The sequence below is a fragment of the Tauraco erythrolophus genome, chromosome 6 (assembly GCF_009769465.1).
Source record: "Tauraco erythrolophus isolate bTauEry1 chromosome 6, bTauEry1.pri, whole genome shotgun sequence".
Taxonomy (NCBI): Eukaryota; Metazoa; Chordata; class Aves; order Musophagiformes; family Musophagidae; genus Tauraco; species Tauraco erythrolophus.
In genome coordinates, this window is record NC_141470.1 from 71,951,810 (window position 1) to 71,970,423 (window position 18,614).

The following is an 18,614-nucleotide window of genomic DNA, read 5'->3' on the forward strand; positions in this document are numbered from 1 at the left end:
AATATTATAGAAACTGAAAGAATTAATGGGATTCAATAAAGGATTGGAAGGTGATATAAACCTTATGGCAGCAGAGTACAGTTAAATCATGTGCTCATGAATTTCTGTGTGTATTTATGTATGTTCAACATATATATACATGTCGAAGTGTGTATATATACATACACAGATTCACTCACCTCTGCTTCAGAAACATAAATATATATGCACATATATACTTAAATAAATGGTGTATCAAAACTATAAATCAATATTAATGAACAACCTTGGGCTCGGACAGACCCGTTCTCTGAGCAGCATTTTGATATTCTTCTTCACCAGATGTGCAAACTAGAGGAGAGACAAACAAGGGCTCCCAAAAAAGCTGCAAATGGGCTGCTTGTGCCCTTCAACTGCTGTTACCACTGAGGACCTTCCTACTCACAAAGCATAAATGGCCTTAAAAAGCAGTTGACTTTCTTCTCTCCAGAGCCCATCGAAAGGAGTGGACAGACACCCACCAGCCAGGCCTTGGATCACACCCATAGGATGTTTCTGTCTTTTAGGATGAGGTAGGTAACCGTAGCTATCTGCAAAGGAAGAACAACTGTAAACATCAAACAAGTGAGACATCTGTTTTGCTCTCAGCAAATATCACCACGCTGCAGATGTGCCCTCGTGTAGATGAAGGGTTATTTTCTCTCTTTTCCTCTTCCATAAAGAAAAAGGGAAGAAAACTGTAATCCTTGAACAGGCACAGAGATCGCTTTTCACGAGGAAATGCACAAATTCAGCTGTTCTGGCATCTCCAAACCTCACTGGTGCTGGAGATGCTCAGCAAGACCTGTTGGTTTCAGAGCTGTCCACCGTGAGCGTGGGGACACCTCCGCATCAGGCAGCTGCATCAGCGGATGCTCACCATCAAACACCAGCCCCACGACGAGCTTGTCTCTCAAAAATGCTGGATGAGCTCATTCCAGGGCCATTTAGTGAATATAGGACATCTTGGGCACCGCAGTCAAGCTCTCACCGTTCCTACTGAAGGGGCTGACTGTATATATAGGACTGAAAAGTCCTAAGAAAAATGATTGCACTTAGATTAGGTCTGAGAAAATGAGTCTGAGAAGGAGAGGAAAGCAAGTGCCCAACTGTGGTTCCAGGACCAGGGGTCTCATCTGGAATCTTGAAGGCTCAGCAGCGCTGTGCATCTTTCTCAAAACTCACCACCTGACTACGGGATTAATTCTAATAATTAAATATTAACTCTGGTTAAACCAAAGAGATTCCACAGACAAGATTTCATATTTCAAGACAAATATCACCTCAGCTTATGAGCATACTATCCATGGTAATTAGGAAAGCTACTTGTTTCTGTAATTTGAAATTATATTCAGCATGACCTCCTAAGGAGGTGCCATTAGATGCACCAAAATTTACCACAATGAATTTCACATTGTCTAGTTAAAGGTGTTTTTTTTTTTTTTAAGGAGGGAAAATTTAAATTAAAAAAATAACTAAGTCTGAAAGTATGATCCCGAAACTCTGTTTGCCTGCTTCCCTGCTCTGGAGTCTCCAAGCTCCTTTGTTCCTGGTGGTCCTAAAGGTCTCCCATGCATAAAGGTCTTCTCCTGAGCATGTACAGAGGTGTCTAGGTTCTCAACAAGGCAGAGCAGATCACCTCATGTATAAGACATGTCCTTGCTGAGACAAGTCCTACAAACACAGGCCACCTCCCTGTGGGGTTTCTCTGGTGGAGGATAGAAAAGACAACTAAGTGCATGATGTTGGTTCCTGCTTGCCCATCTCCAGCTTTGCACCATGACATGTCCCCAGCCACAGTAACCTGCCAGCCTGCTCCATGCCCATCTGCCGTTGCCAACTCTGCGCCTCACCATGCCCATCTCGGGTAACCCCATGTTTGCACCCATTGTCTGAGCCAACTTCATGAGGTTTCTGGTTCCACACCGACATACATGGTTAAACGCTTCAGACTAGTTTAAGACTGTGACTGGAAAGCAAATTCTAGGTGAGGTTTATGAAAAATATAGCCTATTTTCTCATGCTTACTGCATTGTGATCTTGGATGTAGTCATGTAGCTGCCTGAGGCCAACCAAAGGTGCAAATTTGGTAAACTGTTTAATGTTCCGAGCTTCTTCCTTCTCCCTGTTGGGAAAGAGGAGAACAAGTGCCTCTTATCATATTTGTATAATTAAAGCAAAAAAGAAAATCACAACCTCCACCCTCAGCCACAACTGGGAATTCACGGGTGCGGAATGCAGTCAAATACAATTATTTATCAGTCCTAGCCTGAGAACAGCTTTTACGAAAATCCTTCATTATCAAAGGCAGACGAGGCAAAACCATCCTATGGCTAAGTCATTCTGTCCTTCAATACCTCTCTTACTGTTTTATCCTTACACCTATTTTCATGAACATATTTTGCCCAGTTTTCTGGGCATTATTCAGGTTATTTTTGGGTTTGCTTCTGAGCATTTCAACTCAGGTGTGAATGAGGGCACTCAGCCTCTGCTCTGCTCACAAAGCTGAAACTGTGGGAGTTGTTTTTCCATCTCACTAGACCTTGATGGTGAGATGGTGTTTTCTAATCAGACGTAGACTACGAGGTCTAATTCTGAGCTTCATTGCATAGGGCAAACCATTCCCATTGCGTATTTTCTTCATCAAGAAAGACTCCACAAGCAGTAACACAAGACAACTCCTATACTCTATACAGTGTAAGTTCTTCCCGTTGTCTCTGTGTGACACAGACATTTGATATTTTGGATTCAGTGGAAGATGCTGCGATCCAAGCTGCCATTATCACCCATCGGAGACCTGAATTAAACCCAGAAGAGAGAAATCGAGACATCCATATTCATCTCTGTGAGAATCAAGCTGCAACCTTTTTAAGGGACCCTTGCTGCGAGCTTTCCCGCATGGTGTGGCACTAAAAGTGGCACCTGAACTAATCCTACTCTTTGCTGTTGATATGCTTTTCAAATATTGATGTGTTAGTCTAAAGGAATAAGAGCATTACTTTTGTTGGAACAGGTAACGTTTCAGGTTTGAAAACGTGCTTGTACTGAAGACTTCTCTATGTTTTCTACCTGTACCCATCAAACCAATTAAAAGTGCCACCTCTCTGTGCAGACCTGACCTTACGAGTGTATGTAAAGTCTGAGAAGGAATTCAAGATATTCTGAAATAACAGTAAAGGCTGAATAATGAGATCAGGATAGCAAGCTATGAGCCCTTTTCCTTTGAAAGTTGGCTGAAATCCTAAATTAAACCCTTTCATCCCAGCAACTGGTTTGAAACTCCGAGTTCAAACCGAAAACAGTCAAAACCATCTCCTGAGGAACGGAGACTTGACCCATCTGAAATCTGATCTACAATGCTTATCTTTAAAAGTTCCAGTAATCCTCATAATTATTATATGGTAGACTTTTTTTCCTTTCTACTCCCACACGTGCACTTCAATAGAAAAACACTCTTTATGTTTCTGTTTTATGAATAATACAGAAATACATAAATAATAGATATGTTATTAATGAAATGGCCAAATATGTATTCCCCTCAAAATGCATGAGTTTGAATGGAATGTCAAACAGATTACTGGATGAATATTTGATATTTTAATTTATTGGGCAATTTCTTACAAGAATAGCTGAAGTCCTCAATTAGACTTCATACCCCTGGTCCTCCATCCCATCTGCCAGCAATTTATGCCATGTTCCTTCCACTCCTATGAACCTGCCTCTCAAGAAAGATTGGTGGTTGCACGAGCAGTCAAAAACTACCTTCAAGTTGACACTGTCAGTCGCAGGCTGTCCCTCACCAGAGATCGAAACAATCTTTGAGATGCTCTAACTTGCCCCAGGACTTGATGTCTCTTCTTTCTGGGATGAAAAGACATCTCCTAACAGCAGATGTCTGAGAGCAGGTGAGCTTTTGCACAGCAGCAGGCAAAGATCTCCAGCCAGGAGCTAAAACGATGGTCCAGCACAGCTCCAAATCATGCACCAACAGCTTCAGACTCATCCACAAAAAGTCGAGCTTTTGCACAAGCTGAAACCTCCCACCCAACAGACCTGGGCACTGCAGGCAGCAGGACCAGGGCTCAGCTCTGCGGGATGGTGGAAGCCGAGTAGAGCTCTGGTCCCACCTCCTCCCTGCTTAGCTGAAGCTAACGGGGCTCTTGCTCTGAAAGTGGTGCACACAGTCCTGCAATGCTCCTGTATGAGCAAAAGGCTCATGATAACTTCAGATCTCCTCTTTGGTCCTGCTCCCGCACACCCCAGGACCAGGCAGAAAGCAGAACGAGCCTTGGAAACCCCACTACCATGATTAAAGACACAGGGGAAACATGCATGTGGAAAGAAATCAAATACACTAATGCTCTTGAGCTGCCTGAAATTTTATTTAATTAGTTTTTCAATCATGTTGAGAACGGTGCGTGTTTTTTTTTCCCTCAGTCATGACGTTCTGACTGTTCAACAAAACTAAAAATAAATTTGACTCAAGTAGGAGATAAACAACAGCCACCAGAGTTTCTGCAGGGGATGTATCCCCACTCCTGTCGCTGGCTTTCTGCTCTTCCCACTGGAGAAGGGGTAAAATAAGAAAGAGGAAGGGAAGGAGCCCCTCCGAACAGAGCAGCTCCATGACATTTCCACCCAAGCTGAACTGAAACAGGTCTGTGGTTCAGCTCAGATCACTTCCATTTTTCAGCCCACCTTGCTAAGCAGTTTGCAAAGACAAAAAAGAGACAATAGAAAATAACAGAAAAGTCTGACTCACCTGAAACAGGAATAGAAAAGCATCTTTTCTGAGAATAGATGAAAAAGGAGTAATTTTTGTCTTGAATTCACCTGCAAAACTCATTGCCGTAAGCTATTATTGAGGTGAACAGCCTTTTACTGTTAAAATGATTAGACAGGTGTGTGAAGTATCTAATAAACTGGATATAAATTAAAAGACAGATTTTTTTTCAGAAAACTTAGTGCATATTAGAAAATTACAACCCCTTTTAAGAGCCGGGAGACATTTCCATTGATTTCACCTAGACTGAAACTCTAAAAGCAGCCGGTCCCAAATTCCACTCTATTTCAGTCTCAAATTCATATAACTGGCCTGAATCAGGAAAAAAACAATTAGATTCACAAGGCAGAAGAGTTTGGCAATGTCTGACATCAGTTCCTGTCGGACAAGAGCCCACCCAGGAGCTGTACATCAGACCCACCCACAGCAAGACGCCTATAGATGCAGGTACGTTATGTTTTCGAAAGCACATTGGCCACCAAAGCACAGCAGCTGGATTTATTGCACTTGAGGAGGTGTAACATCACCCAAGCAGACGCTTCCAAGAAGCTCCACGCCAAGGGCTTGGTTGGGGAAGATGGATAAGTCGTTCCCATCTACTCCAGGTTGGCACAGACCATTGCCTGTCAGCCTTTGCACAAACTCCACGCTGCACATCCCCCTATCGTTTACAGTTAAGTGTCTTAAAGGTCTTAAAAATCAACCAGTGTCCTTTGTCACACGTGTCCAGGGAAGCCTGGCTCCTCTTGGTACTCTGGATCCAGCTGAATGGGCTCCTATGGGAAAGGGTTATTACCATGATGACATTTTGGAAAAATCTGAAACATTGCCTAAAATTGCTTTCATAAGCAGAGCAGTGTCCCAGCTGCATGGTCCTCCACGTTGGTCTCCTGGAGTGATGGTGAAGGCTTTCGTATGCTCAGAGGCACTGTGCAGCACCACATGCCACTGAGGCTCGTTGTCCTGGTGTGCCAAGGTGAGTGCCATATGTGATGCCAAGAGTGACACCAAGACCTCTGGCAGGCTGCTGGCAAAGTTGTCCCATGGAGCAGCCACCCAGAAAGCACACATTGATCTGCTGCCACCACCACGTGCTGGATTCAGGCCATGAAGCAAAGGGGTTCCTTCCACTGCGCTGGTGTTGGTAAGGCAGTTTTCTAGTCTGTGCAGTGCCTGTCACTGTGAAGAAGTCACCCATTTGGGCTAAAGAGAGGGGATTGATCCAAACTTTTTGTCCTCATCATTATGCTCTAAGCATATGGTCTAATCATCGTTCCAACCTTAACGATGATGAGGAGGTCACAGTCAGTGCAGCTATCACCATGTGGGACAATATCCAGTCTAACCTTTCCCTGGTTCCTGTGTTACTTCTAGTCGGCCTCCCAGATCATGATCTTATCCCTCCATTAGTGTCATCAGTCCAGGGACACCGTGGACCTAAAGGTGACTTGATAGACACCAGCAAGACCCAACTGGAAGTCTTTCACTGCAGCTCTGGTGAAGGTGCTCCTTGGACTTGTTCCATGGCAGGAGGGGGCCAAACAGGTCCTGGAGCCAGTGCTGGGCTCCTCAAAGCTAACAGCCCTTGGCACCACTTGCAGCCACAGCAATCTGACCTCTTACAGTAAAACAACCTTTAAAGCACCTGATGATGAAGGCATAGCTGTCAAACGCCGTGGGATCTTGGGCACTGGCTAAGTGATAGCTAGCATGAAAATGGAGAAGACTTCATCCAGATACCTCTGTGAGGTTTTTTTTTAATGCACTGTGTACAAGGTCTAGGTCGGATGAATAATTAAGATGAAGAAGTTGAACTCCAAATCCATCACCTGAAGCTCCACGAATGTCTTTGTGGCAGTTTGTGGCAACAGTTAGGGGCAGGCTGAGGCAACATAAGGACAGCCATGACAAAAGAGTGTTTGTCAGTTAATCAGTGAGAGCTTTTGGTGAGAGTCACTCCCCAAAAGGGACTCAAGTCTATTTATCAACATTTAGAAGAGGTTAATAGCTTCTCTATTGGGCGGGGGTGCAAGCAAGCTCATTTCAGGAATCAGAGAACAAGAAGGCATCCAACTTCTCACAAGATCATAGAATGATCAGGGTTGGAAGGGACCTCAAAGATCATCCAGTTCCAATCCCCCTGCCATGGGCAGGGACATCTTCCACTACACCAGGTTGCACAAAGCCTCATCCAACCTGGCCTGGAACACCTCCAGGGATGGGGCAGCCACAACTTCTCTGGGCAACCTGTGCCAGTGCCTCACCACCTTCATTGTAAAAAATTTCTTCCATATATCTAATCTAAATCTCCCCTCTTTCAGTTTAAAGCCATTGCCCCATGCCCTATCATTACACACCTTTGTCCAAAGTCCCTCTCCAGCTTTCCTGTAGCCCCTTTAGGTACTGGAAGGCTGCTGGAAGGTCTCCCTAGAGTCTTCTCTTCTCCAGGCTGAACACAGCACTGAAGGCGGGGTCTCATGAGAGCAGAACAGGGGCAGAATCCCCTCCCTCGACCTGCTGGCCACATTTATTTGGATGCAGCCCAGAATAAGGTTGGCTTTCTGGGCTGCCAGCACACATTGCCAGCTCATGTTGAGCTTCTCATCAACCAACACCCCCAAGTCCTTCTTCTCCAGGCTACTCTTAATCCATTCTCTGCCCAGTAATTGTAACCTCCATAACTCACCTTTCCAACACGAGCAACTCAACACTCTCCAGAAGGAGAGTATGAAGAAGAAAAAGACATTGGCCTTACCCAGACAAAGCCACAACAGCCTCCACCCCCCCCAACCTCACTCTTGCCAGCAATATAACACTATGGAGGCAGCTGCTTTGCAGGTGTAAATGGTAGCATACTGATTTGCACCAGCTGGCAGGCTGGTCCCCTCAGCCGAAAATCTTCCAAACTAATGCAGTTACACAGCGTTCACCCTGCTGAAATCTTATTAACACTTTCTCCAGACACCTCTAAGCTCCCTGTCCACGGCCATGAATCACCAGCGACGCTCACAGTGTAATGGCCCAGAGAAAAATTAATTTGTTCATCTCCAGCTTCCTGGGAAGTGCGAGACTCGCAGAACTGATCCCTTAGTGCTTTCCCAGGAGATTTCACCCCACGTGGTCCAGGAACATCGCACCCTGAGGAAACCTGCCGGCACCCTGGAGGCAATGCCCAGCACCAGCTCCCCTCGAAGCCCCAAAACTAAATGAAGATGAGCGTATCCTTTTTCATCCTTAACCACAGCGGGTGAAAAACTGCAGCGGGTTTCTCTGGAAGGGGAACTGCCTTCCTGCAAGGATCCGGGGTGAGAAAGCGAGGTGGGATCTGGTGGTGCTTCGTCCCTCGGCCCGCGGCCAGCAGAGTGCACTCCAAAGACATCCTCTGCTCCTGCAAACCTCTCCTGCTCTTAAAACCCACCCTGTGTTTAGTATGTAGCGGCCGTAGCGAGGAGCTACTGAAACTTAATTGTTTCCCCCTGCATTATGAAGAAGAATAGAGACACTCCAATGGGATTTCGTTTTATTCGGGGAAATAAACTCAGTCTGATTGTGTTATTTTAAATAATTCCCAGGATTCATTTCCATAGTGCAACAGGGGCAACTTCACCAGCAGGAATGTTGTGTATTAATATTTCCCTTTACCTTAAGAAGAATTCACGTTGTTGGGTTTTTTTTTTTTTTTCTGCTGATAATGCACAAGACACTCATTATTTTTTTGAATGTCAGCCTTATTGGAGTTATCTTTGTGCACTACTCATTCGTAAAATAGCCAGGCTACGGCAAGGGCTGCATTTTTTAGTATCTTGTTTACTATTGCCAGGATGTCCAACTTCTTCTGTAGCCCATAATTTGAAGTTTGTGGCCACAATGCAGCCGATACATTGAGCAGCCCCCATTTGTCACTGCTTAATTAAACGTGACCCATTTCTTCCACGCTGTCCTTCCCTGCCACGCCGGGGAACCGCTGTTCACATGCCAGTCAGTGTTAGCGCAGCAGGGCAGAATATTATTTTGATTATTTGGCACAACAGTGCTGCATTTTTGCAGCCAAAGCCGTGTGTGTGCATACACACAAGCAAGAACACACACGTCTTGCCGGGGCAACAATACTGTCACTGTAGGAAGCCAAAACCAGACAATGGATGTGTCCAAGCACGGCAGGTTTAAGATAATTCAGCTGGTCCATCCCTCCAGATGCGATGCGTTGGTGTGGTGGATGGGACTGCTGAGTTTAGGAGGATCTAAGAGGACCTTTTCCTTCCCTCCTGGTCCAAGGAGATGGGGACCTAAGGTTGACTTACAGGTCAACTGTGTGCAACCAAGGAAAGCTTCCATCCGGCTCTCCCTAGGGTTCTTCCTCCAAAATGTAGACGTCCCTTGCGGCCACCCCACACCCAACCCCATGGGCACTGTTGGACCTGCTGCGGGTAGAGGTGCTGCAGGTTCTCAGCTTGGAGGGTAGCTCTTCCCATCCGGCAGATGGACCACGAGACAGGCAGACATCGCGTCTCACACTCAAACTTTCATTTTTCTGCCAGTTTAACACAGGCCCTTCGGGAAGATGAAGGAAAACTGGTGGACCAAAGCAGGGCTTGTTTCAGCCGCTCACAGTGAAAGGACCTGGAGGGTACTTTTTTTTCTCACATTACAGCTGGTGTGCTGGCTTCTCGCCGCAGAGCACAGTCCTGCTCCTCTGCAAGCCCCAGCTCCGGCTCTCCTGCCCTGCCTGTGACCACGAGCTGCAGCTCCTCGTAGAAACACTATGGAGAGATGAAGCTTGCCAGCAAAGTGAGCATTTCATTAAGGGTTCGTGGTGCAAGATAAGGGTGGGGGTAAAACATAGGTGAGATCAGCAAACAAAGACAGGGGCTGCTTACAGAAGTAGAAGCACCAGTGGATGTGAGCACAGGAGCCTCCTATGAAGCCCAGCAAGCCCTAGCAAGCATCCAAGTGTGGCTTTTCTAAGCATAAGGGGGCAAAAGGGCTGTAGCCCCGGCCACCAGTCTCTTGCTGATAGCAGATGACATGTACATAGGCATTTATTCATTCAAGCCACCTCTACCCACCTCCAGAGTTACAGACATGGATCTAACTGGAGCACCCGTATCTCCAACATGCAGCAGTCTCTGGATTAAATGGCTGCAGGCCCTGTAGCCCCGAACAGAGACCTGTCCTTCTTCATGAAGATGATGGAGAGCTCATGGCAGGTATTTGTGGCTTCATTTACAGTCTCTGTGGCTTTATTTCTGAGACAGAAACAGAGCAAGTAGTGCAAAATGAAAGACCACAGGAATGTTACATGGATTTGAACTCTTTATCCCAAGACACAAAACCTGAAGCCAATCTGACCCTCGGGGTCATGTAAAATAAGCTGCACACGTGTGTACAGAGATGTCTCCGGTCAATGAGAGACAGACCGATGTATATCTACGGATCACTGCTTCTCTCTTCCTGAACCACACGATGGTCGCTAGGAAATTTTCCCTCTAAGTATTCACCATAAAATGACAGGTTTTTTGAAGGAAAAAACCCACCACCTCACTCCTTGAGAGTGCCATGGCTTCTTGCCGTTGCCTCCATCAGTACGTGCTTCCTGCCTGACTTCACATCAGCACATCAGTTGGATTCTTTCCCCTTCTTTACGGGATGAAGCCTTTTGCTGAAAATCAGTGGAAAGCAATATTTTGCCTGGTTGCTTGGGCTGGGCTACAGTCCTGAAATGGACCTTAATGTAGACTTTACTGGGCAGTGCTGCCATGGCACTTAATACAGAGTCACTTTTTCCAGCCATTCCTCTGGATTCAGAACATTAACCCAGACAACAAATTTCAACCATGAGCATCACCCAGACTGCTAACTGACATTATCCTGGGGTGCACAGATACCAAAAGTGACCGCGTTTGATCTAAACACATGAGAAACCCCCCAGGGAGGGTAAGCCCAAGGCACACAATAACATTTAACTTGGCCTTAGACCAGCGTATCTCCCACCAGCGGCCCAAATTGTTTCATCTGTGTAAACTCCTGGACGCCAGAAAGATTCTTCTCAATTCACACCAGTCCTGGAGAGCAGACCTAGCCTGAAATTAGGTAGTTTGATGTAATTTATAATACTTCTGAGACTTAAACTGCACCAGTGAAGATAACAGGTGTGTCTAAAGGGTCCGTCACACCTAGTTATTTATCTAATAACTCCGTCCCTTGGAGGTTTGGTCCTAAACATTGTTAAATGAGCCTGTTTCAATTTTCAGAACAAACCACATCTTATCAAGAGAACGTGAAAAGGCACAAGGCAGATGCTGCTGAAACCTTTGGGGGCTCTGGGGCTGCCACTTCAAACGGGCCCTCGGTGGCTATTTTCATTCCCAGCATCTGACCCGAGGAAGGGAAAACCTCACTGATGCGGCAGCTAAAACCTACGGGCTACCAAGAAAGTTGGGAAGAGCCTGTGCTGTGCAAAGGCAGAGCGTTTAGCATTTGCACTCTTAACTTGTTCCTCTGCCAGTACGAAGGGTAGAGATTTAGTGTGCATGTGTGTCCGAGAGAAAAAAGTAAAAATGACATAAAAACGGAGGAACTCTCATCATGCTGCAGCTGCAGAAACCGGAGCTTTAGGGAAAATACTATATACTGCAATGCACGAGCAGAGCTGACAGTCGACTCTTACCTGGCTATGGAGAAGAGCAACATTTTCCCAGCAAGAAATGCTCCGATTTTTGTGCTGCTTTGGTCACAGTCCATCAATGTCAGACACTTTCTCACGCACAGCTCATGCCGGTTGAGCCCGTCCCACATGACACACACAGGGACCAGATGGGTTTGCGCCTTGGGCTGGGAGGTGGATAAGGGCAATGGTCCCATTTTCTCTGCAAATGCCTTTTGTTGGTCATTCCTGTGTGTCCTCGCCCCTAATACTTCCATGTGCAAAGGTTGTCCCTCTGGGAAGCAAACTCCTTCCCAGCCCAACAGAAAGTACTGTGGTCATGCCAATAGAAAGGCTGGGAAATGGAGCATCTGGCTTTGATGGAGTCACGCAATTCCTGCCTGGTCCACCTTGGAGGGACGGGCACTGTCCCACCGTGGGGATTCCTGCTGCACCTTTGCAGGAATTCAAACAGTAAATGATCCAGGCTTGGATCGAGCACCTGACACTTTCCTGTCCCTTTTTAGATACTCATTCTAGAGTGATTTGCTAATTAGGTATAATCTGTTCACCCTCTAAACACGCCTCACGTGACACATGCAGTCCCCAAATTCGGCAGAATTATGAGACCGAGTTAAATTATTTAGTTTTGCCTTAGTTTTGTTGGATGTTGGAAATCTCGAGCCAGTGTGGCTGATGAGGAACTGGAGTAACATGCACAACTCACCGACACCACCAAATTATTCAGAATTTTAATGCTACTTAATGGTCTCCCTCAGTCAAATCTCAATTATTTGTAGACTTGCTCCCAACAACGACAGAGAAAATAATTTGCTCCTGTCTGGTGCTGGATGAAATGAAAAAGCTGCCAAGAAAAGAGCTTCTGAAATAAATGGCTGCTGGAGTGTGGGAAGCATTAGAGTCCCAGAACTTTTGTTATTTGAGCAGTTAGCCTAATTCAGTTTGATTGATTTCATTTTACTTTATTTACCTCGCTCCCTCCTGCAGCAGGGGGTCTATAACACGCACTTGGTGCTACATCCCACTATACAACCCTCTGGATGCTGAGAAATGCAAACCAGCCCGTTGTGATGTGCTTCACTGGTGGCTCCGCATTTCTGGGAGCAGATGAGTGCAGCCAGCTTCACTTATACAGGAATATTTTGCACCAAGCAGCACGGCAGCGTTGCTCACACGGGGCAATTAATGCCCAGGCTATAATGATGTCCTGTCCTTGGCTGCAGACCTGTGTCAGGAGAAGGTGAGGGACCAACGCTGCCGTTACTTTCCATAGGAAACAGTTATATTTCCTTGGGATCCCACGTCTTTTTTGCAATCAACGCTGATATTCTGATAGACCAAATCATCGCAGCCCCGGCTGTGATAACCTACTGCACAACTCCTTGAAGCGTGAGGGCTGGCTAAAATCGAGCTAAGCAAGCAGCTAAAAACCTACCCCAGTGTCTGCTACAAGACTAATAGCATTTTTCCCGTTAATAAACATTAAGAGCAACCTGATGCTTGCAGACGCCCTACAGCATGGAAGGCACGAAGTAAACTTTCATAGATTCATAGATTTCTAGGTTGGAAAAGACCTTAGAGATCATCGAGTCCAACTGTCCCTAATCCCCATTAAACCATATCCCTAAGTAGATCATCCACCCTATTCTTAAACACATCCAGGGATGGGGTATTTCGTTCTTGTGTGATCTATCTAGGTGGTCCTGCTCCGGCAGGGGGATTGGATTAGATGATCCTTTGAGGTCCCTTCCAATCCCTGACATTCTGTGATTCTGTGTGATTTATCACGAGCTTGGACTGTGCTCCCTGACAGCTGAGCAGAGCCCTGGTTGCACACAGACATGCTCTGCAGTGGGTCCCAGAGCTCCCCGTACCTGCCACGGGACCCCGAGCACAGGTCCAGGAGGCTGCGCCGGGCACTGCGGGCACAGCCAGGGACCCCCGGCTGCCGGCTCGACCTCGCTGTCCTCCTGCTCTCCCAGCTCTTTGCCTCACGGACTCATCACCTGTCTGATGCGTGGTGTCCTTGGGCAGCCTCGGATACACTTTGCCAGCACTGGTGGGTCACTCTGCATCATCTGAGCAGGAGAGTCCTCGTGCTTTGGGGAGCTGGCAGGGAGAAGGGGACAGTACTGAAACAGGAACTTGTTTTGGGGTTAAAAGTGACAGATGACCCTTGTGAGCCTCTTCAGTGATAAGCAGAAGCCCTAAAATGAGCCTGTGGGTTCGTTTGGATTTGCAGGCTGAAGCAGGGCATGTGAATAGTCTGCGGGGACCTTCTTGGCGACACGTTTTCCCTCCGAAGCGAACCACAAGTGCTGGAGCTGATGGAGCCCAGTCACAAACCCCAGTCCTGGTCCCAGGAACACCCCAAATGAGACCAGCTGAATGTCCCAAGCCCCAGAACAATCCCCAGCTAACTTATTCCAGTGGGGAGCAACCCCACTGCTATTGAATATTGTTACCGAGAGCAATTTGGGAAACTCAGCGAAATCAGGTGGCTGCCAGCTCCGACTCGGTGGGTTATTTTAATTCCTTCTTTGTCCTTCAGCAAACTACTACCCAGTGAGATGGTTGAGTTTAGGTTCACAGCTCAACATCGTCAAGCAGATCTTAGCAGTAGCTGTAACGTTTAAATATTTAAGAACAAGGTATTTTAAAAGAAGCCACGTCAGACGATACTGTTCAGTGGAAATCATTTGGGCGCTTACCCTGCCGAGATTTATGCACCTGCTTAACTCCAGACTGTGAGTTATTTCCACGAATTTCCATCGCAGTGCTTTTGTGGTCAGGTTTAGTGGGTGCCTCAGCCTCTTGATGATCTAGCACAATGATGTGCTAACAAAATGCTGCGTCCCTTCTAACGGCTGTTCCACAGGGCAGAGCAGAAGCCAATTAATGATTTCAGCCTTCAGGACCAAATAACACAAATAATCAAATAACGCTGCGCTGTGACGACCTAGGATTTAACCACGTAAAGGCTGGAAACAGGGTGAGAAAGGACCAACCCTTTAGGGGTTACTGATGTTCTACCTCCAAAACAGACAATAAGGTACACGTCCCTCTTCCATCCACCTCCACCTGAAGTATCTCCAACAAGATAGATGAGATGGACGAGAGGGAATGGCCTCAAGTTACGCCAGGGGAAATTTAGGTTGGATATCAGGAAAAATTTCTTTCCAGAGAGGGTTGTGAAGTATCGGAACAGGCTGCCCAGGGAGGTGGTGGAGTCCCCATCCCTGGAGGTGTTTTAAAAACTGCGGATTTGGTGTTGAGGAACATGGTTTAGGGACCTTGACAGTGCAGGGTGAATGGTTGGACTCGATGATCTTGTGGGTCTCTCCCAACCAGATGATTCTATGATTCTAAGAAGGGGTAAGGCTGAGCCCTGGTCTTGTTCTCCTGCCAAGACCTGCCATAGACAGGGCTTTACAGGTGAAGAAAACACGCGCTGTCCTCACAAGGCCAAAAGAGGGTTTGGAGTATGTCCGTGTTCCATGCTGTGGGATTGTTGGTCACAGGAGTAAGAAAGGGGACTGGGGGGAGAAATTGCTGCTGGGGGACCAGAGACCTGGGTGCAGGTATGAGTTGGTTTGGGATTACCATAGCCCAGAAGATGTGGCACAGCTGTTGCTTTGAGGGCTAGTTTGGCAGACGTGTGGCTGGATGGAGAGGCTGAAGGCAGAGAAAAGACAAAAAGCAACCGCAGGTTGAATGTCATCTATTGAAGACCACACTGCGGGTTCAACCTCTGGAGATGTACTGAGGCACATTACCCCAAATTCTCCTTGCAACTGAAAAACAGATGAAAAGGAGCATCAGACAGACCCAGACATGCAGCCTGGGATTTCCTTCAAATAGGGAGGCCAACCAGTGAAGGTGATGAGATGCATTTGGATGGTTTCACGGAGAGAATAGCTTTGCTAGGCTCTGACCAGTGCAACGGTAGCTGAGGACGTCCCCTCCATACTCCAGCAGTGTCCATGGCTTCTGGATGTTTGGCTCTATTGAGCTGAACCTCCCTGGGATATGCTGGGCAGGAGGAAGCTACAAGCCCTGGTCTCCCCTCAACCCTAGATGTCCCATCACGGAACAAGACATATCCAGGACTTGCAAGTCCTTCATCTCCTGTTGATAAACAGCCCCACCACACCTGGCCAGCTTTTTGTACGTGAAGCAGGAGGAAACCTGCATTAAACAGCAACTGTGCTGCCATGTCCTACACTCGAGTTAGAGGCTGCTTGGCAAGAGTCTGCCATTTCCTCCAGCACATTACTGTGAGTGAGGAAACCCCCATGGAGCACCCTTTGCTGATGTCCACCCAGTGGCCACACAGAATCCGTCCCCAGGAGTCAGTGCAGCTGGAGGCACTGCCCTGCATTTGCTCGCGTTGCTGCCCGCCTTAGCAACAAAGCAACAACCCCGTGGATTTTGGTGTACATCTATATACCAACGTGGATCTCTGCGAGGCTTCCTGACCTTCAACCAGTGGAGAAAACCTTCCTGACCCCTTCCCTGACTTGATTTTCTATGAGAAGAGGAAATGCTTGCACACAGGGTCAGCTCTCTGGACGCTGGCCTTGCTCTGTGGACATGTCAAACCCTCCCTGCAGCCAGAGGCCGCAAGAGCATCTGGAACGGCACAGACCAGCGTATTTCTTGAGGGGACACAGTATTTTGAGGGCAATCACAGTGCAATCTCAGCACCATCCTCGCAGGCTCCAGCTGGCAGTGGGTTGGCGATGGGCTCCAGCCAATGCTGGGTGCCAGCTTGTGATCCGTGGGCATCGGGATGGTAGGGAGAAGCGCTGCACCCATCCCTCCTTCCACCTCCCACTTTCTTATCGGGTTGGGAAGAGAGAGCAGCCCCAGCCAGAACTGAATCCAGCCCCTTGCATCCATCAGTATATTTCCAGATGATGAATTGGATGGCTCTGAGCCCTTCGGGGATGGAAGCTCAACAGAGCAACATGTTGCACCATCTCGGAAGGGCAGCACTGAGGAGCTCAGCCCCCGTCACCAGTGGCCAGGAGAGCGCTCAACAGTGCCAGAAGAGTCTGAGCCTTGTTAACATTGTCCCACCTCATGCCAGTGGGGTCACAAGAAACCCCGACAGCACAATTGCTTTTTCCAGAGCATGTCACTTTGTCCTGGCTTTGAGCACTAATCCTTCATCGATGCAGGATGAAGCTGAAGGTAACTGTGTCCAAGGCACCCATGGCTTTGGTACGATCCTTGCAGGAACCAAGCAAGAGGGGAGGGGACAGTCACTTCCCAACAAGTTCTTGCTTTGTTCTGGTAAACTGGAAGCAAGAGACCTTCACCAGCACAAGTCATGGGACCCCAGAATGTACGGACATCAGGGAACCTGAGCATGGCCTAGGAAGGTGCTGGGAGCCAGTGAGGTATCTCAGATACTTGATGGAGGCCAAGCACCACTGAAGAGGGGAATGACCAGGTGAAAACCCAGCAGCGGGCAGCGGTTGGGGTGTGCACGTCAGACACACGGAGCTGCCTCGTCCCCTTCGTGCCCCCTCCCCGTGCCACCTCTCACCACACCAGGGTGCGGGAGCCCCCGCGCTGGTGACCGTCCTCAGCCCTGTGCCCTGGGGCACCCACCCTCGAGCAAACACGGGGCGTTTAGCCGCTGGCGGTTGGCGAAATCTCCGCTGCTGCCCCCCCCGGCGCCCCACGAGCGTGTGTCGCCGAGCTGAGCCCGGGGGTGCCCCCCCCAGCACCGGGCACAGAGCGAGGGGGGGGGACCGGGGGGGCGCGGGCAGCGAGGGGACCGCGGGCTCCGAGCGGGAGCGCAGCCCCGGCCGGAGCGGGGGCTCTGCCCGGGCCCGGCGGGAGATGCGCGGGAGCCCGCGGCCGGGCCAGCCCCCCCCCGCCAGCAGCCGGGAGCGGAGCGCGGGCGCCCCGCACCGTCCGCCCCGCGCAACCCTGCGGAGCCGTGTGACCGGTACCGGGGGGACAACCCATCAGCGCCGCGGCGCGCAGGGGGGACCCCCGCAGCGCGCAGCCACCGCGGGAGCGCGGGCGCCCCGCACCGTCCGCCCCGCGTCGCGCAGCAGCGCGCAGCCGGGAGCGGAACGGGACGCACCGCACCGCGTGTCCCGGCTCCGAGCGGGACGCACCGCGGAGCACGGATTGGCACCGCCCGCGGCCCTGCGCGCCCGGCGGCGGCGGCGGCGGAGGAAGAGGAGGAGGAGGAGGAGGAGGAGGCGGAGGAAGGCGCGCAACAGCGAGCCACGCAGCTTTGACGTCGCCGGGCTGCGGCTCCCCGGCCCCGGCTGCCGGCACGTAGAGCGCAACGTGACGGCACAGCGCCGCGCGCCACTCGCACCCGCGCGCTCACCCGCGCCCTCCGCGCGGCACAGGGAAACCCGCCGCCCCCCCCCCCCGCCCCCCCGCCGCCCCTCCGCCATGGCCGCCGCTCCGCAGGCGCGGTGAGGGGCAGCTTCCCGGCGCGCCAAGAACAGGACACACCTCCGCGGCTCCGCGCCCTCCCCCCGACGCCACCTCCGCGCCGCGCCGCGCAAGGGGGGCCCCCCGCGCACCATGCGGGGGCCGCGGCGCTGCGATGGCATCTGATGGCCGCGGGGCGCAGGCGGTTGCGGCGGCCCCGCGCGGCGCTCGGCGGCCCCGGGAGGCGGCGGCGGCGGCGGCCGGCGCCCTGAGGGGGCTGCCGCTTTGAGGCGGCGGGGCGGGAGGGGGGGTGGGGGGGGGGGATCGCCCCGCTCCGCGCCGCTCCGCGCCGCCCGCTGCGCAGGAGGAGGAGGAGGCGGGAGGCGGAGGAGGGAGGAGGAGGAGGACCGGAGCGGTGCCCGCCGCCTGCCCCCGCCGCCCTGCCTGCGCGGGCGTGCGCGGCTCGGCCGCAGCGGAGCGCGGGGCTCCGGCGGGCGCTGCGCTGCCTCCCCCCGCCGCCCCCCCCAGCGCCGGGCTGGATATGTGGATGCTCACGTGAAGATGGATGTAGCGATCGGGCTGCTGGGGCTGCTGACGGTTCTGCTGGAGGGCAGCTCCGGGCAAGGGGTGTACGGTGAGTCCGGGGCGCGGCGTGACCTTGTCGCGACTGTCGCCGGGGCGGGAGCGGTGGTGGTGGTGGTGGTGATGGGGGGGGGGGGGTAGGGGTGTCTTCCCCCCGCG

General features: G+C 50.3%; 1 protein-coding gene across 1 annotated transcript in view; it reads left to right on the top strand.

Annotated features, from left to right (window-relative positions):
• Positions 1-18,413: 18,413 nt before the first annotated feature.
• MDGA2 (MAM domain containing glycosylphosphatidylinositol anchor 2) overlaps positions 18,414-18,614 on the top strand; it is a 403,898-nt gene continuing 403,697 nt past the window's right edge. The window contains exon 1 of the mRNA XM_086613247.1: positions 18,414-18,507. Coding sequence (XP_086469373.1) covers positions 18,435-18,507 — 73 coding nt within the window. The 5' untranslated portion in view covers positions 18,414-18,434. The remainder of the gene's footprint in view (positions 18,508-18,614) is intronic.